Source organism: Tubulanus polymorphus, chromosome 5, assembly GCF_964204645.1.
Source record: "Tubulanus polymorphus chromosome 5, tnTubPoly1.2, whole genome shotgun sequence".
NCBI lineage: Eukaryota > Metazoa > Nemertea > Palaeonemertea > Tubulaniformes > Tubulanidae > Tubulanus > Tubulanus polymorphus.
The window spans coordinates 9870477-9894322 of record NC_134029.1 but is presented as its reverse complement, the minus strand read 5'-3'; the positions used below and the strand labels follow the sequence as shown (position 1 = coordinate 9894322).

The 23846-nt window shown below is 37.0% G+C and overlaps 1 protein-coding gene across 1 annotated transcript; it reads right to left on the bottom strand.

Moving 5' to 3' along the window:
* Positions 1 to 38: 38 nt before the first annotated feature.
* On the bottom strand, positions 39 to 23846 carry LOC141906218 (uncharacterized). The gene is made up of 11 exons (XM_074795460.1): positions 23451 to 23846; positions 11614 to 11629; positions 10726 to 10785; positions 8099 to 8188; positions 7648 to 7737; positions 7057 to 7146; positions 3675 to 3701; positions 3487 to 3564; positions 1428 to 1463; positions 1265 to 1312; positions 39 to 1178 (listed from the first exon to the last, which is right to left on the bottom strand). The coding sequence occupies exons 1-11, from the start codon at positions 23844 to 23846 to the stop codon at positions 421 to 423; spliced, it is 1689 nt and encodes a 562-aa protein (XP_074651561.1). The 3' UTR covers positions 39 to 420.

The following is a 23846-nucleotide window of genomic DNA, read 5'->3' as shown; positions in this document are numbered from 1 at the left end:
TCGTAATTGTGGGATTTATGTTTTACTCGTCTCTCGCGATTCATTGCGTAGTTTAACCGCGTGATCCTTGTTGGTCTTTGCCAATATATCAAATGTTTCAGTTATTTTCAATCACAGACTTCTCTAGTGATTTTTTATGATCCTGTATATTCCGGCGCAATAAGGAGGTTAAGGCGGTACTCTATCAACAAATTTGCTTCTACAAAAAAACTATGTCTCTGTAAAGCATGTGTCATCGAACAATTGCATGGGTTCGCTTGCCGCCTCAAACCACCTGAAGACAATGTTGTTACTTGAGTACCTTATCTTCTTAAATTGACAGCTGGTGCGCAATTGTCATAAGTAACTATTTGAGTTTAAACCTAGTTATAAACAACTGGTCAGCCCAAGTATTTAATACAAGTTGCTGGGAAGCGAGGATCAGACGAGCAGTAACGGATAGGTCAACTGATTTCCTAAGTCCCACGCGTAAATGCGATTTTCTCTGTACGAATAGGACACCATGTTGTTTTTGCCAAATGGATTTGAGAACGGAACGTCGACAGTTATTTCTTCGTTCTTATACAAATCATATGCGTAGCTGATTTGAGTGTCCTGCGTTTCCGTGTCTCTGATCAAATACAGGATGCCGCAGACTACAAAACCGTTACCGTAGCGACGGTGATCCAGCCGCAGTTTCCAAGTGGCCAGTATTTGAAGGGTGTCCGGATCAAGCTGTACCACCTTCATCGTCTTTTCTTTCCTTTTGCTGCCGTAGATGACGAATAAACCGTTATCGTCAATTGCAAAATCGAAATAGTTGTATTCCATTTTGTACAAGAACTTTTGATTGCGATAGGCGGCATCCGGTATTACGACTTCGCTGGTCGTTTCGCTGGTCAAGTTGAATTTGATCACGACGTTCGCGCCGAAACTTTGATAATAAAATGAACCGCGGTGCACTACGTGGCCGGTACCGAGGTAACGATGCCGCAGTGAAAATGTTTTACTAGCTTCATCTTCGATGAAGTCATTCATATTTTTGTATTCATGCAAAAATCGCCCGTGAAAGTGTTTGGTCAGCCATACTTTACTGGCCGCGGCCACATTTGGCGGAGATGCGTCTTTCATCCAGGCTCCCCAGTAAATTCCCGTGTATCGTTGAAAAACGGGCTTTCCTACTAGTTGTATTCTACATTCTGAAAATATCGATCATGCGTACATGTATATACGTATCGATCATTTAGGCATGTACGATTGAAATGAGATATCGTAGATTTGTTACCTCTCTTTCTTGGAGCAAGTGTCGGTGGTATGGTCGTTGTCAATGGAACTGCAAAGAATATGAAAATATCGAATATTCACTCCTCATTAACAGTAACTAAGTGACTTGTGCCCTGTCTAGTTTTTCAGTTTTTATGGAAACGCTGGAATTTATTTTCGCTTACCGCTTGTGGTTGTGTAAGGGGCTACTGTCGATCCACCTGAAAATAATTTTGGAATGTTAGGTCATCTCACATCAAACGGACAATCCTTGGGACATATTGATATAATAATTTCTTGTGTAATTTTTTATTGAAAATTTTTTCTAACCATTTTCTGGTATAGTTACAGACAGAAAAATATTTTAGGGAAGAAGAATTGATACCTTGATTCTCATTTCTGCTTGGCTTGAAAATTCACCCGGCCGGCCGCCCATCTACCCTGTACATTAATGTTTTTTAATGATCGATTTTACCATAACATACCGGGCAGCTTTAGAAATGAACTGATCACAAATTTTGTTGCATTTTACAAGATGACCCGGCCGATTAGGAGAAATAAGGTATCATTTTTGTTGGCTTAGGTTTCAATTTTCAACCGACATATACATCTACGACAATCTGCCAATAATAACCAAACTATTAAAAAGATTATATAAAAAGTTTTTAAATCAAACATTATTCATCTAAGTTTAATGGTCAACACTAAAAAATAATTGATGCATTATAGTGATATTTTTGTATGTTTCTGCACGATAGAATCACAGAAGAGTCCAAAGATTAACGTGTGACCCACGTTTTTGTTGCCTTTTTGGTAAGTCATACAAAAGCTCGTTTTTACGAGCTGAAAGTTGAGTTATCGTCGTATTGGCCGTAGAAAAATGCAGTCTTATAGGCCTACACGTATAGCTGGACGGAGAAGTACAGGACTCGTAGACTGATGTATCGTGAAATCCTTATACATAAATTACATGTAGTTTCCAATTTTAACTCAGTTTTTTTCTTACGATTGAACATTAACCCTTTCAGTACTGGCCATATACCCGCTCACCGTACTGAGCCAGAAGTCAGAAGAAATTGTTGGTGAATTTTCTAAAACCCCTGGTATAAAGATACCATAAGAGTTATGAAAAGGTTACTGAACCCAGAGAGGGCAACGAAGTGGCCAAACATTTTGGTGTTCAAAAATTAATTGTCACGCTAATTATGTCCGTCACGTGACCTAATTAGCATAATTTATATGGTTTTTCATTTTAAAGAAATCTCATAAAATACAGAAATCCTAACAAAGCCTGCTTTTCAATTCTGCAGTATGTTCTGATGATTATCTGAGAATTTGATGGTAAAATTCCCATGGATAAAAGAAATTATGGATTTAGGTAGCAATTAGGTAGCCCGCACAATTAGAGAACAATTAATACTGACCCACAAAATATATTTCGAAACAACTTAGTACAAAGTAGCGTAAATACTAAGAAGGTTGTGCGATAGATGGCGCATGGATATTATGAAAATTCTCTGGAAATGCTAGTCACCGGTGACCGTGTACCAATAAACGATTAGCATTTTTCAGTTAAAAAACCCAATCCACCTGTACAAAATCGTACCATAACGCCGAAAACGAACATTTGAAAAAATTAAAACATATGACGAACGTAAAATATAACGTGCTAAATTAAGAAGGGGAGTATCGAAATCGGATGAGAAGTCGCAAAGTCTTCGTAGCAGTCACGAAAACATTAAACATGTTAAGTACAAACGTGGTCATATAAAATCCAGAAAAGGTGGTACACCCGAGTCGAATTATAACTTGCTTAAAATTTTCATATACAATCAACCCCTGATAGAGAATGAATTTGCTTGAACTTGGTCATTTATTGCTCATTTAGGCAATATCACATTTATCTCCTCTACGTATTGTGGGGTAAAAACACACATACTGAACCAAAAATTAGACCTACGACACTTAACGTTGAAAATTGAAACTGGTTTTGAAAGATGGCAATTAACATACACACACTTTTATACGTATTTTACCTGCATTTATGACCATACCAAACATAAAAACATTAAATAAATGTGCAGATACGGCGATGTCCTATTTGCTGATCCATTCATTTTTAGCGGGATTCGAACCGCTGCCGCGTGAACAGGAAAAACATTTCTTAGAAATATATGTATATTAATAACTCTGAATCTAGAATGCTACCGAACAGAAACGTTGATGACCGTGTATCCTACTTACAGTCGAGGCCTCTGTCGCCCTTCTCACCCTTGTGACCACGTGGCCCTCGCGTTCCTGGCAAACCATGCGTCACTGGCCCTATATGAATATTAATAACAATGTTCTCTGTTTTATTCAGTCCTAGTTAAGGGACTTTCCAACTTGTAATGCCAAGATGCTGTGAGATTATCATCTAAATGTTTACGTACCTGGAGGTCCAGGTGGGCCTGGGGGACCTGTAAAAGTAACGATAGTTGAACAAAATTGATAATATGAAATAGATACATAGAAAATAGATAATAATATGATAAATGGATATGCAAAATAGATACAATGGACAACATTAGATGAATTAACTGTTTCTTTAAACTACGCACAACGTATAACAAAATTTACTTTTGTTTTGGTTGAAGTGTGCAACACACATTTTTAGCAATGACTTGTTATAGAGTAGACTCTAGAACCATTTATCTGTATCATCCGAGGATTTTGTTGGCAACATGCGATGATTCGAGTCCGTTACAACTAGATGTATCACGTTTATAGTCTGAACAATCAAAGCTGTATCATTTTGGTTTTTTGAGCACGCACACTCCCTTCTACAGGTTTCTCTCAACGTTCTACGAACTATAAAAATACTGTAGACCCTGTTATAACGAACTCGTATTTGTTTCCTACGATCAGTTTTCTAGACCGGCTTTAATTTTATTCCTATAGGGTTAACTCAATGAACTTATAGTTATATCAGTGAACCCTATAAAAGTCCATAAACCGGGGTACGTTCACAGCTTTTGTCAGTCATGGTCAGATTTGAATTTAATTTCTAATACATATTTGTTCACATCGATTAATGCAGGGGAAATATGGTGACAACATCGAAAGCTTTTATCTTAAGCAAAAACCTTCTTTTCCGGGATATCCCCGAAATCCTATGAGTCCACGTTGCCCTTTTTCGCCTTTTTTACCTGATAGATATGTTTAGAAAATAATATTGGTAACAAATTTCTAACAATTTCATTGTTGCTGTTGTTTTTTTCAAGCACGCTAACTTACATGTACAGTTCGGCATATCAGCAAAGTACCCAGACGAACTTGCCGAGGTTCCTGGGTCACCTTTAAGTCCTCTAGGCCCTGGTTTACCGGTCATCCCTTTCGGGCCCAATGGTCCTGGGGGTCCAATTTGTCCTGGCTCGCCGACGTCACCCATTCGACCGACCGGACCAGGCAGGCCGTCGGTGCCGTTGAATCCTGAATGAACATTAGATTCGATGGATGTAGGCTAACTTGATTTTAATCTCTTTAAGTTCCTTTATTTTTAGTGTTAGTAACCCTTGCACATTTTGTAATTGCACATGGTCACTTTCACGGAATCATTAACTATGTAACTGTTAAATCTGCCTGATGGGGACGAAAATTTTGCAGTGCGGTTTATGAATACTTGAATTAATATCGCAGTAGAATATTCAAAATTGCAAGGTATTGTATGTTTATACTGGTGCCTGCATATTTTGTAATGACATCAATTACGCTCAGGGCTCAGTTCCAAAATTGTCAAAAAGTTTGAGCGTTAACCCGAACGTTAAGCAAGAACTATGGAATCGGGTCCTGGTTACAGCCAAGAAGTTTAAAAAAATACGTTCTACATAAGTTTCCACAGCGCATAATGACTCCACGCGATTGAGAAACTTCGATATAACCTAATAACTCGAACCGAACCAGAATTATATGACCCCTCGTCCGATTGGAAACGTGACCATTCAATTTCAATTCTTTCACATATTGAGTTATTAATATCGGCATTAAATCAGAAATGTTCTTGTTTAACTCAAAATCCGATTTTTTATTTAGATTCACTGCTGTCTAGGGTACATCATTTACGAAAAATAAAAAGGTTTCATTTATTATCAAGTTATTATCTCGACATAATTTCATTCATGATTGATAAACAGTTTTGCAGATTTTGCGTTAAGATATATCTCAACACAAAATTATTTATGATTCATCAAAACTGTTCCGGATTTTGTGTTGAGTTATTATATCGATATACAATAATTTACGAAAAATAGAAAATAAAAATTCGAGATAATAACGACATAAAATCAGCAAAACTTTATTCATCGTTAATGAATTTAATGTCGTGATGATAACTCGAAACAATATCGGCAAAATTTGTTATCAAACGTAAATTAATTAATGTTGAGATAATGAATCGACATAAAATGGGGGAAACTATCAAAATATATTTATTTCAGATGATGTGATGTATCGTGACGAAAAATTAAAATTTTATTTTTCCTAAATTATGACCCAGGACGCTTCCGTAGTTAAAATCTTTCCAATATTTCAGGACCATTGATGACCATAGTGCGGTGCTGATTCGATTTCAGTTCCTAGATGGCAAACCAGTAAAATCCAGCAAATCCAGAATGATACTCAACCCAAGCATGTATAACGGCAACGTTGACTATAAGCTCTACAACCATATGCATATGGGCCGTCAAAATCCCTTAGTGAAACGTCAAATCCTGTAATGATGGCTATTTTATACAATACCGTTCGACTGCCACATTTTTTCATGACGGTTTTGATGCGGTTTGTCATATATTTGGACTCAGCAATTAATAGTTTACACTATATGACATTCTCAAAGAAATGAAAATGTATACTCCGTGACCAGCACGTACTAGCGACAGATTTTTTAAGTTGAATAATTATTGGCTATACATTAATTTTAGGCAATATAAGAAGAATATTAAAATTGAAAAATATATTAATCAGCTTGTTGACGATTTAGTGACCAGTTTATTCCAATTAAGGATTGGATCTTATCTTCTACCTGTAAATAGATTATCAAACCTTCATTTGCCCAGAACCGATGGACTATGCCCCGCCTGAAACGTTTTAGGAGACGAACTACCTTTTATTTTCGATTGTAATTTGCTTACCGAATTCCATGGAAACTACTTTCATATAAATACATTACGGAACTTAGATCTATTAAAATCCAACTTTGAATTTGGCTTAATTTATCAAACAAGGTCTAGATGTATATAAATCCCTCAGGTAGTATATTTGTTGTAATATGTATTGAAAATAGTTTATTATGTATATAAGTATGAGCCCAGTTTATCAAGTTTTAAAAGCTTTTACTACCGTTTATGTCATTAATTCTAAATTATGTTTTTTCCTCCATTATACCATGGAAATGGTTGGAGCGCAATAAATATTAGTATTCGTATTCTTCACATTTTTCCTGCTTCGCAATATTTTCAAGCTCGTTACGTAGAAAATAAAATACATTAGTCTTACGTCATTTTCCTTGCAAAATGTATATTCTTCCATTTGGGCTTTAAGATGTACAATCTTTGAGGTAATAGAAATACAGTAATTTTTACGAACTTTCTTCTGCAGTTATAAAAAATGTAACAAGCAATAAAATGCACTATGACCATCAGTTTGACTTCTTTCAACTATGTATCAGGCTATCAGCGTATTTCAGATTTCAGGGCCAGACATTTTTCATTATGATTTAGATATGAGAGGTAGAGATTCTACTAAATTCATCCCTAAAAGATATTGAGATCTACGTACCTGGTGGTCCTCTCGGACCTCGTTTTCCCTGTGGCCCCATCAAACCCATATGTCCCACTGGACCAAGTGGACCTGGTTTACCATCAGTTCCTAGAATATTACAGGCAAATATAGTCAATTGAATTTGAAAAGAAATGAATGACCTTTGATATGAAGAACATTTTGAAATGTATTCGAAAAGTTGTAATTTGAACTAAATTTTGAGAATCTTTAAAACCATCCAATATCAAATTAAATTACGTTTTTTTATCTATTTGATTAAATGCGTGCATCTTAATACATAGCTAATTCTAACATGCCACACCTCTTGGTCCTTCGAAACCTATTAAGCCTCTCATTCCGCGATGCCCTTTTTCGCCTTTCCGCCCTTGCGAACCTGCATTAGTATTGAAAACAGTAAATTTCATGCTTTTTAGTTTTCAAAATTCTCAAAAATGCTCCATGCTGAGAAGAAGATTCACATCATCTATGCTAGATAAAATCATCGAACGTCTCGGGCCATGCCTTAATGATAAATACTGTTTAAAGGCATAGCCAAAAATCTTCAAAGCTGAAAATCTCACGCTTATTTGGAACAGTCTATATACACACCTCGTTTGCCTTGCCGTCCGGTTGCGCCTCGCTCGCCTTTCGGTCCGACTGGTCCTGGTAATCCATCGATACCATTCGCACCCATCGGTCCTTGTACTCCGTCGTCGCCTGATTAATTTAAGGTAGAAGAAAATGACTTTTCCTGAGACCGGTTCGAAGTAACGTAGCTAGTCGTTAGAATTACTAGCTATGGTACCAACGGCTATATCGTGATAGATTGGGTATGACTTACTGTTGAGAATCCACATTGTGCTCGGCAGCAAATCCGTGCGCATTTTATTCTCATACCGGCACAATGTCAGAGAAAGCGAATACTATACTGGACTACGATCTCATTAGGCCTAATTTCGTTTATATGATATAATATAATGCAATTAGTGGTTGCTAAAAAGGACGTAAGTCAGGACCGATTATCGCATTTACACGCGTCTATTGCACGTACCCTTTATGCCAGGAGCACCTGGTGGACCCGGAGGGCCAGGTGGTCCAGGTGGCCCCAAATTTCCGTCAGTAGGCTTTGCAGCAGCTCTTGGTTCATCCGCTATAGATATATGAGATTTAAAGGATTGGTATAAAATAATGCAAATTCAGAAAAGAATATTTTAAAGGGATAAAATTGATTCGGGAGTTTTAAGACATTTATTAGAATAGCTGACATAATACATATTCGATAGTGGGGTCGGTCCAGATATATTTGTATAAAATGCCGGTGTCTAATTCCTACATATACCGGTTACTTGATAAAACGTTTGTTCATCTCCTTAGTTTACCTTTCGATAACCTGTTCGAATAAGGAATTTGTCGACGAAAATAACCCTGCAACAATTAAAACCCACGTGTATTCTATGGTGTTTTCTTCATTAACTTCGGAATGTCTAAGAGTGCAGTTTTAACGGTGTTTTAATTGGTTTCTGCGTAATCGGCATGGAACACACTTGCACCGACATCAATCACTCAAATCGTCCAGAAAAACGAAACCTTTGTAGTGTACTCATCGGTTTTGTTATTGATGGCATTTCCTTCCGATACCGTGAAAATTCCTTTTAACTCGACGAGCAAAAATTACAGGTGCCATTAAGAACAAGCTCAGTATAACCTACTTCGTTGGTAGGTCTTTGGTCTATCCAAGGCAGTCTTTGTCGGATTTGGGGATTTTTACCATCATTCAGATTCGGTGTTCACGCCGCGGTCGGAAGCGCACAGGTCGGCTTAAATCCACGCCAAAGACCGAACTTAATAAATACGTTTAATTTAAGTTCGATACTAAAATCTTGAAATTTTTAGAAGCTTTAGAACAAAGACTGGACACTGCAGTAGGTTACACCGAGTCTTTTCTAAGGAATGTAGGGAAAAAAGTAAGAAAAAGTTAAATTTCACAACAAAATTTGTCAGTATTCTCGTGTTGATCATGAAAGAATTCGATTTCACAATTCTAATGCTACTTCCTTATGCCAGTGATCACCAAAAGCATAAGAAGGAATACATACTCTAGCGACAACATTTTAATTCCCAGGGATACGAGTTGGATGATTGAATTTGATGATTCAAAGTCAGTGTGTAGAATCAAACTACTATCTAATTAAGGGCAATCACTTGAAAATGGAATATCTTATTCAAGTGGAATCCTGATTTAGTGACATAAAGATATAGATTATGACGAGGTGCATCTTTTATTCAAAATCCCGATTTAGACTTGACGTGTAAAGAGAAATTCTTGAAGAAGATTTCACACGTTTATAACTTTTTGAGTTATTTTGCCAACACGGATAAGATTTTGCTTACAGATGAACGAGGGCAAAACATAACCTCATAAGCGGATGAAGTAATCATCAGTCCATTCAAGTATGTACAACCAATAACTCCATTCTAATTAAAAAACTGAATTGGGGGGGGGATTTTACCGGTTACCACTGAATCTAACTTATCGTGCGTACACTCTTAGTAGACACGATCGGTTTTGTCCCGCAATTTATAGTTATTTGCACGCCTTCATTCTCAGATCCTTTGAAGTGGCGACAATTTAGACAATTTCACAAGAAACCATTTTAAACGCAATTGAGGCTTCTTTTGGGTAATGTCGAAGTCTCGATGCAGATATGATAGATCTTTTTGTCTGCAATATTGCTGTATTCTACAGCGGGTTGTTATCGTTGTGTGTGGATATATGATAAAGCGATCACAAAAAATCGTTAATACCTTCAGGCTACTTATTTTACCCCTTTCGCTTGGATATGGAGATCATTACCTGATTATTAAGATTTCCGAGATTCGACTTGAAGGTGGTTTAGCTTAACTTCATGCTCAAATAAATGATTCATGAAAAGACCTGAGGGCCTGAGTGAGGTTCGCTATTTAAAAGGCGCCTATACATACGCATCGCATTTTTCTCTTTCAAAATTGATTTTAGCTGTATGGATTATCATTTTAGTGAGTTCATGATTTTTGCGGTAGATTCATACCCGTATTGTAAATGAGGCCATGAATTGGCAAGTCTTTTAAATATTCAAGATGGACTGGCCGCTTGTTTTAAAACTTATAAGATATCACTGTTTTCGTTTCTGGATGACCAGTCAGTGATATACTGTTGCCGTATATGGCTTTCATTGCGTTTTTTTCATTACATTTGCGTATTACGCGACTGCAATCTACGGTCGGATGATGCAATGAAATATGATTTCATATGCTTTATTCTCCTATTGATCACTGATATGCAGCCCGTTTGTTGTTGTTGTTGTAAAACTGTTATAGATTTCACAATGAACTCTTAATTTTAGCTGATTAATGCATCAAGACCCACTGTGAATTAGTTAACATGTTACAATTCACATTTTAGAACTTTCAGTGACAAACCAAAATCACTTAACGTTATTTCAACGTCGAAGTATAATTTGTTTTTTCCCGTCGTAGGAAATGAGGAACTCCTCTCAATATCCAACTCTTGCCCTCACCCCCTCTCTCATTCTCTATCTCCGGAAAGTGAATATCCTTGGTTTTTGGCCACTTAAAGTTCGTAATCGAGTGTGCAGATCGAATTGGATCAATTTACTTCGATAAGAAACTCCACTTTAAGTGACTCACTAATAGCTTTACCTGATGTTCGTCTGGCCGAAGCTCTGATTGTACTTCTTCCGCCAACACCTGAAAAAATATTATTTTCACTCAATTCATTCATTAGTTGTGTAACTATCGTTGTGTAAATACACAACAATTCCCATTATATACAATCGCATACAATATTTCTGAAACATATTTGAGTAGATATTCATTCACATGGCGATTTTTATTACTTTACAGGCCTTTCTTCACTGGCTGTATCGTACCCAAGCATTGTTAATGTCGGGACCCATTAATGAGAATCATTCTTAAGTTTTGTAGGAATTCCCGTTTGGTTTCGTTTTTGTCATTTAAACTGCAAAACTGAGATTAATGAGTAGAATATTAATGCAATTCTACTTTTTACTGTAGTTATACGTAGTTATTGCACTTTCAAATATTTCTGTCCGATCAGTGAAACTCGAACACGTGAATGCCGCCGAGTACGTCTTGCTTGCTTTATGTGGGCTTCAATTTACCTGAACCACCCCCTCCCCTTATTCATATGAGACATTTACTATTCGTGATCACTATTTCACAATGCGGAGATGATTTGACTGGTGTCAGGTGTTTTTAGTTCATTCGATTAATCTTTTTTTCAATCAATAATTGGGTAAGATAATGAATGTGAAGCCTGTATAATCAAAATTGGGAGAATGGCGATATATCGAATATGTGGGCTATAGATTGATAACACACAGATTGGTATATTTCTCTTTCATAAAAATAAACAACTTTGCAAATGAGTATCCAACGTCAGAGCTTACTGGCTCGTTTTATCGTTAGTATTACGAGAAATGTGATGTATATAAACTTAAAAACCTGCTGCTGTATGCCCAGAATTGCAGTACTCTCTTGCTGCTCTACAATAACCTTCCAGCGCGGCAACCTGCAACGAAACGAGATTATTGTAAAAAATTAAACACGTGAAATCGAATAGATTTCTACGCAAATTGAAGGGATTAACTCGATTGGGTAAACGATTTGCGCCTTACCAAGTGGATTTAGGGGATTTGAAGAAATTGACGTTACTTGCATATAGAGTTTAAAGCACGTAGTTGATTGATTACAGTTGAGGAGGACTATAGTCGTATTTTGCTTTCGACGGCGTTGGGTCCTTGCCGTCTCACTTTTGTTGATCATCGATCATCGATTTTAATCTTTATAACGATTTGGTTCTAATGTTTACCGTGGTATTGACGCCCTTATTTACTACGGAGTTTTTTTATCAGCGATCCGCGTTTGGGCCAGTTCGGACTGACACTTTGGTCATAATTGTGACTACAACATGCGTATAAAATTCCCCTATACATAAAGTCTGACTACCTCGGTTTCCACTGTCACTTAAGTCCAATTGATGAAAAAATTCAAATTTATGACGAAAACCGAGAGAATAGCGACGTTTAAACTCGGTAAGCCAGTTTCGTATTGAAAAAGGCTAAAAATTTGTTCATAACGTCAATACTCTCTTAGTTTTAATGGTGGATTTCTTTTTTAACCTAACTGCCTTGTACCTGGTGGAGCTTATCTGCCATAAATATAAAGGCAGATAGCCTCATGTAGCCATCGCTGTGTAATTAACTACGTAGCTATTTGATGCGAAATATAAAATCTGCAGTATAAAATTACGCACATATAACTGTAAACTTGTACATTTCTGTATCCTGTGCTCGTATGAATTATAAACGTTTCTGGAGCAATAGATGTGAATATAAATCTAATTCTAATCTAGGAATGATTAATATCTGAACCTAAAGACGTAAGTGAATAAGAATGATAATTGCGCCGAATATCATTCAATCCCAATAATGAATATAATTAACTATCTTCGGATTTGTTATTTCCTTTTATTTGTTGACAATTTGAAAACTAGCTTGCCAGTTCGGACCCGGATGTTCCCGGAACGTTCAGTTCCCGGATGTCGATGGTTAAATTTGGTCTGATTTTCGGCCTCAAGACGAGTAAAAACCACAGCACAGATGAATTTTAACCGGAGGCCGCGTGCAAAGACTCTCGATCCGTCTGGCCTTATCGGAAGCGACATTCCGGACATGGTGCGTTGCAATCGCTCAAATTCACGGACGCCGCTTTATTAATTGTTCCAGTGAGGCAGGTAGATAGCTTAATTCAACATAGATTTATTGGTGATTGACTGGTCGCAGATGATTGATCCAACCGTTTGCATAATCACATTTACTAGCAGCCCGACTGCGGCTATAAATTCCCGCGAATGTCGTATCTTCGATACAAAAGCGATATATCAACGAGGACAAAAACGTTCAAAACGTCGTCAATATATGCTCAATTTGCTTTGGCAATCACATACACACATACACACACACACAAATGCACACACAGGCAGACTCGGACTATTCCTACTACGTCAATCTACTTCGATTGCATGGCAATATACAAATGTAAATGTAAACCTGGGCGCACACCCCCACGTCTCGGTGATAATGCTATAGGCAATAACGCCATAGATAGAAATGTCAGAGGTAAATTCCAGAGGAAGAAAGTGTGCGAGAGGTAAAAATGCCTGTAGGTTATATACACATAAATGATAGATATGTATTTCGACGGTGATCTATGTAAGATTTAACAATTAAATATTATTTCATTACAATCAATACATAATTTTGATTTAATGCTTTTTCAACGAAACGTTTGATTTGATCAATTTCAGTGCACTCGTTTGGCAGATTTTCTTATAAACTATGCATTTGATTGTAAATTGTATATTGTAAATTACGACACACTAGCTTTTCAAATTTCACTTAAGTACAATCCCACCAAAACCTTTTTAATTTGACCGATCATTAAAAATAAGCAATGACTCTGCTGCAGTATATATATATCACTTTGCATTCACTTTGTAATTTTCATAAATCTAGAAGTATGTCATATCTGTATTGTGCATTCAATTTGATAATCGAATTGTCAACCAGTGTAAATAAGAATGTATGACCATTGTAAATAGAAGATCATGCTCACTTTAATTGTTGCATATTTCCTTCTGACATTTTACCTATGGTGAATTTTTACCTTTGGAATTTTTACCTGTGGCATTGTTACCTCGGTTCATTGTCGTAGAGCACTGACACCCGGGGGGTATTTCGTCGCATTAACGCTTGAAGTCGGCTAGTGTTTGAGATGAATCTATCATTAGCAATTTTATCTTATGTGACTGTATATAAAATGAAATCATAAAAATCTGCTGGTGATCGCAGATGGGTTTGGGCTCGTTGAGAATTTCAACTGGGGCCCTGTCAGGGACGCCATGCCGACACGGTGAAATGCTTGAAAATCTGTCAATTCAATAATCAACGCCCCCTGGTGAACAAATTAAAAATAACGAAAATATCAACGAATTTCAACGAAAAATATACCATAAGCTCTTTGGGTACTTAAAATGTTAAATCGACCCAATTTTTCTATGGTGACGGATCCCAGGATTACATATATCCATATGAAATATCAAAGCAACAGGTGAATCGTCTTCAAAATTTCCCTTGAAACGTGTGAAAATGTGTCAAAAAGTGCTGACTTTAGCGGTCATGTATGGCTACCAGTCGGCAATCCAGATTCTGATCGGGCCAGGTTATTGGGCTGCAGAAGTGTCTAAGGTAGATACGTCATGTATAGACCAAATATCAAGACAACCCATCGAAGCGTCTTTAAAACTACTGAATCCAAAATATCTGGATTCCGTCTACGGACAATCGAACGGATGGTGGACGACGGGCGAAAAGTGAATGCAATAGTCTGCTTGGACTTTAGTCCCAAAGAGGGCTAAACGTTATGCGTAGAATTTGTTAAGGACATGCGTGCGTCAGACATAAGTTTCTTTTTTCGCTTTACAAGAATTTCATGACATGTACCTTGTTTTTGAACAAGCCTAAAACGGCCTGATAATTTACTTAGTTTTTCTGTGTTCTATTATTCGATCTTTAGCACAATATGAATCACCGGGTTCACTTCTAAATCTTCAGTTATGTAAGATTATATTGTGTAAGTATTATAAGTAATCATAAGTATAACAAGCGTATTTATGCCATCAAATTTTGAACCGAAAATGATCAGACATTTCACGATATGTTTTCGTTTATAGGAAGTTGTCTTCGAATATTCTCTAATTGCAGAATGTGGCTTGCGGCCAACTTATGATCCCAGTTTTGTGGATTCGTTGACCTTTTCTTGCGTTGGAGTGCAAAGAGTAACAAAGAATATATAAAAGGGAAAAGTTGAAGAAGGAAATTCGAAACGAATGGCTAGAAAATCGATTGGACAACGCTGTGCTTTGTAGCAAAAAGCTTTCAATGCTTCTTTACAGTTGTTGAAATGCCAAGACTTCTCGCACCGTAGGCGATGCTAATTTTAAAAAAGAAACGCAAGCATATCCTTAATTCAATTAGGCGGCCGTGCATATAAGCTGTGTTTGTTTTTGACTGATAACTTTCGAGACTGATATTTAGCATCAGACACTAATCGGATGTCGATTTTTACTCCAGTAAACAAACTCTTGTTTCTTGTTAGCGCGCCGATGATCAGTTGAACATGTTTTTTCTTCGACCTAGTTCGTACAATTGTACCAAGGTAACTCGTAAAATTTGTACCTCCGTTTGTCAGTTGACGATTTAAAGCCGCTGTCGTCGTGTCGCATCTCAGTGTTGTGATTTTTTTTTCTATATTGCCTTACTCATTTAATTTATCAGTGTCAGGACGTTTGATTCATTACATTTACCTTTAAAAGCTGATATTTTTGACGTTAAGACATTGCACTTCAGTCACAACAAGTGCAACACTGAATAACATGTGCAGTCAATATTCCACCCAAGATCTGTCGACCTTGTTGCTTGTGGCGACAAAATGGTCGACATGAAAACAATAAGTAGACGCCAAGTGTCCTATAGGTTTTTCAGACCTGGGGTACCCGATCTGACGTATGTTTAAAAAGCTTTAGAGAATATCAATTAAGTGTCTCATTAAAATTTACGAAGATTGTCGATATATTTACAGTACAGATATACCACTGGAGAAATTACGGACAGAAATTGCATTAATAAGGTTCTCTGTCTAAGGTTTTCTGTTATGTATTCAAACACCTTTGCCAAAGTTGTCGAAAATAAAGTAGGCCTACTCCATCTGAACGCATGAACCAGAGTCCACGTACGAACTGACATTCTTACGAATTTGTGGAAGATGACTGTAACGCCGATCCGAACAAATACTTTTTATGATCGTACCTGGTGCGAATAGTTTTCATAAAATACGTTTCCTGGAGGGAAATTGACTATTGATAGCTACCATGGACCGATAAACTACTTTATACGTCGATGAAATGACCCAACAAGACGAGGGAAAGAATAATAACTATAAACGACTTGCATCAATAAATCTCAATATGAAGTTGGCAATTTTCAAGTATCTTTTAGATCCGCCTAGAAAGACTCAGAAAGATCTATTCCATTTTTAGTAATTGCTTGGCAATTTGTCATTAAGGACATGTGACGCTTAATGAATAATGGCTTCACCAACCGAGACCTATTTCAAGACCGCTTCCATTTTCAAATGAGGTAGGTTAAGTGAAAAAAAAAAAATTGGGGCTAAGGGTTAATGACCATTCCAAAGAAATGGTACCGATAAACTAAATCTTTAAAAAACAAGTCTGATAAGTCAACCGTTATTCATTTTGTTCGCAACAGGCCTTCAGGGCTCAAGCGTTAAAAATGCCATTGGTATAGACTGGAAGCAATACTTCAATTCAATTCAATATATTTATTTGCATAGAATACAATATGTAAACATTATATACAATCCACACAGACCTAGCAAAGCCAGAAAGGCCGCTTAACGTCAGCGCCCATACAACAAGAGCCCGAAGGGGCACTATGGCCAGCCTGTCAGATTTTCATAAAATGGCAAATGATGCATTCTGTGGGTTATATTTGTCAAAATCCACTCCCAGCTCATACCATTACATTTACACAATACAATCTTGTTTTCATGTGTAGCACAGACAGCGACTGGAGCTGGCAAGAACAAATACCTCAGATAAATCTTGTCCCTTGGTCTTATTGATTTGAATGCGGAATACAATTAAATTTTCTGAAATTTGCTCAATAAAACAAAATGGAACTGGATTTGATGTTTTATTTGTTCAATAAAGCAAAATTGAATTGGCTTTAATATTCTTTTGCAGTATAAAATATGATTGAATTTGCAGTTTGAGCACATGGCTAATTAGTATATCAAGGTCATCCATACGATTTGAGAAAAAGCTATTTTCCCCGGACTTAGCATAATTGTCAATATTTTCTGTAGTGCAAATAAAAAATATTCCTCCCAAAAACCGAATCAACTAAAGATTTCACAGAAATCGATCTTGAAATACAATTTTAGATGTTAAAATAAAACGCGGAAGTAAAACGGTAGACCATACCGCGGGTTCACGTGAACACCGGCTGATCTCTGCGGCTATGCCGATCATAGCGGGGTATTTGCTTTCTGATTGGCTTTTTAAAACAGATATCTTTTAGTTCAGATTTTCGCGGAAAAGCTCATATAAATTTTAACGAGGCAGTCTTTCAAAATTCAGCTTCATAGGGGTTTGAGAATGGATAATGCTCTAATGAATGATTTGTATGAATATATGCTCAGTTGCACAGTCAAAGAACCAAAACCAAAACAAAGTACCGTAACAAAAATATTAGCTTACAGTGCGATCATATGCAGATATTTGTCCTATACCCACATACCATGATTCCGAATTCGAAAAGGAAGCAACTTTTAAAAGATAGATCCTAATTGATATCTGTTCAGTTGAATGTTAACAATCTCTCTGCTAAAGTACTTAAAAACGTGTATATGATTTCATCCCGATAATAAGTAGTTGATGCAAAATTCAACTCTTGTAATGAGTATTGTAATGAGTAATGAATAGATACAAATATCTGTACAGTGGAGACAATTCTAAGAACCTGCCACAGCGATATTTATTGAAATTACATGTAGGATATACGAAACCCACTCACGTCAAAGCTTTGAGCGCAAGACCACGATTTAACTGGATCAATAACTACTATACAAATATGATATTACCACTAGCGGCGCCTAATCTATATCAATATAAACATGAATAAAAAATTGTCCATAAATATCTTAGTCGATCATATGACGTTCAGGCGCGAAGAAAGTTCAGAAGAAAAACAAATCATCGCTCAACAATAAACTATTGTGTTTCATTGACAAAACGGAATCAGGCGTTTCGTTACGTGCGGTGACATTTTACTTTTCGTAAAAAAACGAATTACAATCGCCGGTCTAATTCTGAAATCGTTGAAAACATTCACGCTCAATTGATGACTGACGACGCCTTGTACATCAAAACTATCCCACAAACACCACACCCAAAATATTCCGGTAAACGTTGCCGAGGGAGGTTAGCGTATTTTATAACCAGTCCATCCTAATGAGCTACGTGTAAATTTTGATTATTCATTACCCCGAGGTAACGTAATGCCTTTCGCGTGGTAATATTCATATCTATGTGCGATCTATATGAGATCTTTATAAATGGAGCAAAACACTGCAATTACCTTACGCAGCACTATGTGAGTTACCATGACTTACTTAAAAATGTGAGGGAGGTCGCTGACCCAGGGCCGGGACTTGATATAACAAGGCGCCAATAAAGTTTCAAGTTACTTGTTTCGTATTCAATTTATTTTCTAATCATAACGTGGTGTCTGTGGGTATTCATGCATCGAGGGCTTCCTGTGGCCCACAGTGATGTACCTCGGCCCGTAACCATACTCAAGCCTAGAAGGGTCCATGGCCTCATGTCACGTCATCGTCATAAAATATATGAGGTGCCTTTTTCTGGTGTGAGCATCGGCGTATTAACTCTCGTTAATACGTCCTATCTGGCGTGAGTTGGTGGCATTACACACATGTAAGCTTTTAATGCGGGTTATTTCCCGTAGGAAAAGCAACTAAATATAGTTAATTCAGTTACAGATATTCGTGTCGTCTATTGTGCTTGGAATCCTGTCATTCGAAGGAAGTAGTTTTATGTGCCAAGAGGAACTTATTAACTAAAAGGCATAACTGTGTAAAAAAAGTAAGCAGTGTTATACCAACTTAATACATGTAACACCCTTTTTAAGAATTAATGAAAATACGCGATGCACTACATGACCGTGACCCGCCTGTAATTATGACCCGCTATAATTCTAAGCACATTTTCTTTCGTAATTGATTTGAAATTGTGTGATCGGAGTTAGCCACAATAATACCATCTATCATGTCGATTCTGCTTGGGAGGTGTCTTGGTGTCTTTCGGGATATTGTTTGATGTAATTGGGCATCGCCATCATCGAATCGAAATCTAATTGATTGCCATGGTTCTTTGTATTGGCGATGATAATGATTTCCCGAATCGATAGGTTTCAATCAAAAGCTTAACTTGTTTTTGATTTGTCGATGCAATTATGTATATAACGTTCGTCTTTAATCATGATTATTGGTGAATAGATTATCTACTAAAGGTCAATTAGAGGTAAATATATCCGCAACATTTTTCAATCATCTCCCCTATGAAATATTCTTGAAAATACGTCACTCAATACGTTTCACTAATTGTAATTTGTAAGAACGTTGATTATCGAACATTTGAACCCTATCATATTTGTCAAGTAACACGATGCCACGATACCAATACAAAAAGTTCATGAACGCATTTATACGCTTTCTCTGGACACCTATTCAGATTTGTGGGTACTAGATATTTCCGGTCCTGGCGCAGGAAGTCGATGCCATACCGTCAACAGTGAATGGCTAACATGCGAAGAAGAAAACCTGCGAAACACGTGCCTGCGACGCTTGTATCAATCAGAGGAGAAAACATATCTATGTTGTTTGCGTTCCAAAATCATTCGTGACACGGTGAAAAGCGAGCGCGCAGCCTATAGACGATTTGAAAAGACTCTTTCAAAGAAAAATCGCCTGAACTATCACATCGTCTGATTAATGAAAATATCAATAACTGCGTAGTCACACAATCGATATTTGCGCTCACGACAATTGTATCCAAGAAATACCGCTTACAGGTATTTATTATAGTTACCAATGTTTACTTGATTGTATATAATTCATAAAATGTTGATCATAGTATGGTGGTATTGGGTTCTGATTCCCTGCGTTATTGAAGCGCCGATACTGCCTGCTTTGTTTGTCGTTATATTGTATGATAGTATTTATCCGTCGCTAATGATAGCCGCAGCTACAGCAATGTACCAGGCATCGGCGTATAGATTAGACATTTGAGTATATTGTGATTAGTCAGTGATTAGATTAAGTAAAAACTTGTATTGTATTCATGCGAACAATCTATACGTTTGGAAACATCAAAATAGTGTTATACATAAGGAGGCCCTAATGAGCAAATAAACAAAAGCATTTCTGTTTGATTTTGATTTGTGGCGGGGATTAGGCCCAGGTACAAATTTTGCTTTGCGGAAACCATAAGTAATGGTTCAGTTTACCTTTCTCCTTAATCTAATTGTAAGAGTTCCCCAGATGTTTGCATTTAATATTGTTGGATCCCTCAGTGGTAAAAAAACGTTTTAGCATAAATTCAATGTAACATTGATGCAAGCTAAGTATATATTCCAATCATTAGGCATCGTTACCCATGGTGGTGAACGGAAAAAATGGCCACGGAAAAAGGCCTTCGCCAGTCACTATGGGTCGATCCGTTATTGTGTTATCGGTTATTATTAGCTATTCTTACATAGCACGCAACAATTGAAATATAAACAGTTTCTATCCTGAAACAATATGTTAGTTTCTGGATTTACGTTTAAGTAAACAATGTTTCTTGTTTCGAAACAAGCGGGGAAACGGTCGATGAAGAGGAGTTACGCCGTGCAAGAGACGCAATCAACAATAAGCTGAAGGTCCCTATGAAATCATTAGACAATTCATTTAGCCCAGGGAAGTGTGATGATCTCATCACACTTCCCTGTTTAGCCTAAGCTCATCGTTGGCGGAATAAATAATCACAGACCTGGATGCTCTCTGTGTTTATTAAGGAGGACTCGGGAATTTCGACACCAATTAATATTTGTGGTGGTCCGTTTTCATTACAAGATCTCTTGTGGAACACTTGCTCCCTTATCTTGCGAATTTTTCCTTATTCAACAACATTTATCAATTCATCATTGTTGGTGCGTTTTCCTCCGTATCGCCGCTGAAATGTATGTTTCTACTTTTTGCATTGTCACTCGGCATTCAGTACGATTTGCAAACGCGAGTGCGTCTTTGCGCCACACCTTATATTGAAAAAACGTTATACTCATATCTTTGCGTCACGTAAGATTCGCCGGTCAAGTAATTAATTATGGTCGTGAATTCACCGAGTGAGCCTAGAACGTAGTGTGGGCCTATGTCTATTCATAGGAGATATTAATTGTAGGAAAATGATTGCCTTGCATCAGTAATTAATCCTGAAAGGACAACCTTTGAATATGTGTAGGCCATATACATAATAACAGATTATATTCTTTTCACACGGGGTGTTCGAACTTCACTGAATCGATGGATCACTGAACTACTGAATCGATTGATTTCGAAGAATCATAGATTTATTTTGTAAAATACGCTGAATCCATGTGAATTTTACATATAGCCTAAAGAAATCTTTCAAATTTGTGATCGCAATAAGAAATTTCGTATGATAATAGAGAAAATTCCAGTTGGACAACGGTCACGGCCTTCGGCGTTCGGGTCAAGTTACAAGTTGCAAGTTAGTTTATTCATCATAATCAAATGTCATGATCGTCAATGAACAATGAATCACTAGAAAAACAGAACAATATATACAATACATATTCAATACCAGAATTGCAAAATATTTACTGGACAAAAATATTTACATGTGCATGAGACAAAAACCGTACTGTACAAATATAACTTCAAGCATCAAATCATATATAATCAAATATTCCCATCAATCAAATATTCAAATCTTGATTGGATATACTTCCCCAAATTTACCAATTCCGATTGACGACCTATATCATTAAAGATTCTATTTATGAATTTGCCAAACTATGTTTCAGTAACCATAAACATAGAATCGAAACTGATATTTACAACTGTTTACTTCGTTGTGGAAAAGATTCTCTGTATACCGTATCGGCGTCGGTACTTTTATTGGTCCTAGTCCGCATTGATCCGCTTCCAAATTCAAATTCAATGTTAACGTTAATCATGCTCTAACTGAGCTTAATTCGTCAAATGGTGCCTCTGATATAAAAGTATGTTGTTTTTTAAAGATATTTTTACAAAATGAGTTAAATTGGAAAATCCTGATCATCATCTTGAAATTCTGCGATTCAGTTATCTAGTGGTTCATCGATTCAGCTAAGTTCGAACAGCGTTACACGCGTGGTTTTCTTTTTTTTACGTTTCGTGCGTATTATCCCGATCGTTGATGTACAGACAGATGGGATTGCATACGCACTGATAGCTTCAATATGATACGCGGTGCTTATTTGATTCTATGAAATTATAAAGCTTTTACCTTTGTATCGGGTCTAAACATTTTTTCACTCGACGAAATGAGGACATTGGTTGTTTTGAAATTATTTGAAAGTTCTTTGCTTCGTATTAACGATCATTGAACACGTGCGTGCGAGAACGCGTTTGCAGTTTTACACGCGGATGTTTGTTTTGCAACTGTTTATGGCTGGATGCCAATTACGAGCGTTTCAATCATCTTAAATGTTTTCTCGAACCTTTCGTTCCGTCCACTTAGTTTAAAAAAAACAGATAGCTTTCAAGCAAACGATGAAAACCGAGGAAAGTTGAAATCCGCCATGCGCAATCAATGAAAGATGATACGTATAAAATGGATTTCAACTATATATGTTCACACTCAGACATCAGACATATGGCACTGACCAGGGCTGAGTGTGAACATTTATCATAACCCCATCTAATATTTGAGCATGAATTTGTGAATTCTATCTGGTACGTGTATAGTTGCGATTATCACAAACGTCTAGAACATATTTTGATCTAAACGTAACTGATAATGTTCTAGTAATAATATTGGGCTGGGTACTATATCTATATGTTCTATTCATATTCATACACGATGCACATGTCACTATAATAAATGGATAAATAAATAAAAATAAAGTCGGTGTGCAGTGACACTAGAAGTCCCGAGAGCGTAGATCACGGAGAAAACAGTGCGATAGTTTAGTTTGCTTTTCAACGGGGTATAACTTCAAGTGAATACATGTACTTCAATTCGATTTAGCTTCGCTTTCTTAAGCGCCATTGCACCCGTTTTTAGAAGCCCTTGATCTAATTGCGCTACCGATTTCTAGAATTTACTCCGTTTCTCGGCGAGATGTTATTGACAAACTTTTAAGTCCGCACTATCGCGATTAGTATCAACCACCGTTAGACAAATTTCCAAACAAAATCAATAGATTCTGTCTTTCGTATGTAACGAATAATTGTCTCGGTAAACAAACACACCCTTTTGCAAAATTAAAATCCATTTCCCTCGCAACTGTAATCTGTTATTTATCAATTATTCTGAGGGTTTTTCAAACAAAAGTCAGCTTTAAAAGTTTGAGATATATTCAAAAGTATCTATCGTACTTAAAGGTCTTGCCTGATTTTCAACTTACCGGTATTCGTGAATATGAACTCATCCACATCCAATCGTTGTCCGCAGGCGTTTTTTCTGAGAATCGTGAGTTCGAATCCCGATTTGACCGTCGTTTTACACGTCGATTTGCTTTATGCTCGTCTGTGTGACTGTTGTCTTCATTGTTATCGGTAGATTTCGTCCCCCCTCGATACGGATGCAAAATCCTCTGCTCTGGCGGTACCGTAGTATTAAACGTTACGTAGTTATCGTCTTGCGCGTACTTAGCCATGATGTGGTCGACATCGTTACGTAAACGCTGCAATTCCGTGAACGTTATCCAAAAACCGCACGATACAAAAATCAACAATAAGATAGCCGTTCCGTAAAGTATTTTGATGTGTAGAATCGCATTAAATTTGCTTTTATTCTTCAT

What these genes read in the sequence shown, in the direction of transcription:
- LOC141906218 (XM_074795460.1), bottom strand. Translation starts at nt 23,846, where the DNA reads ATGAAGAATAAAAGCAAATTTAATGCGATTCTACACATCAAAATACTT. An exon ending in AGGCCCACCTGGACCTCCAG is followed by an intron (nt 3,565 to 3,674) that starts GTACGTAAACAT and finishes ATATTCATATAG; the next exon opens with GGCCAGTGACGCATGGTTTG. An exon ending in CCCTTACACAACCACAAGCG is followed by an intron (nt 1,313 to 1,427) that starts GTAAGCGAAAAT and finishes TATTCTTTGCAG; the next exon opens with TTCCATTGACAACGACCATA.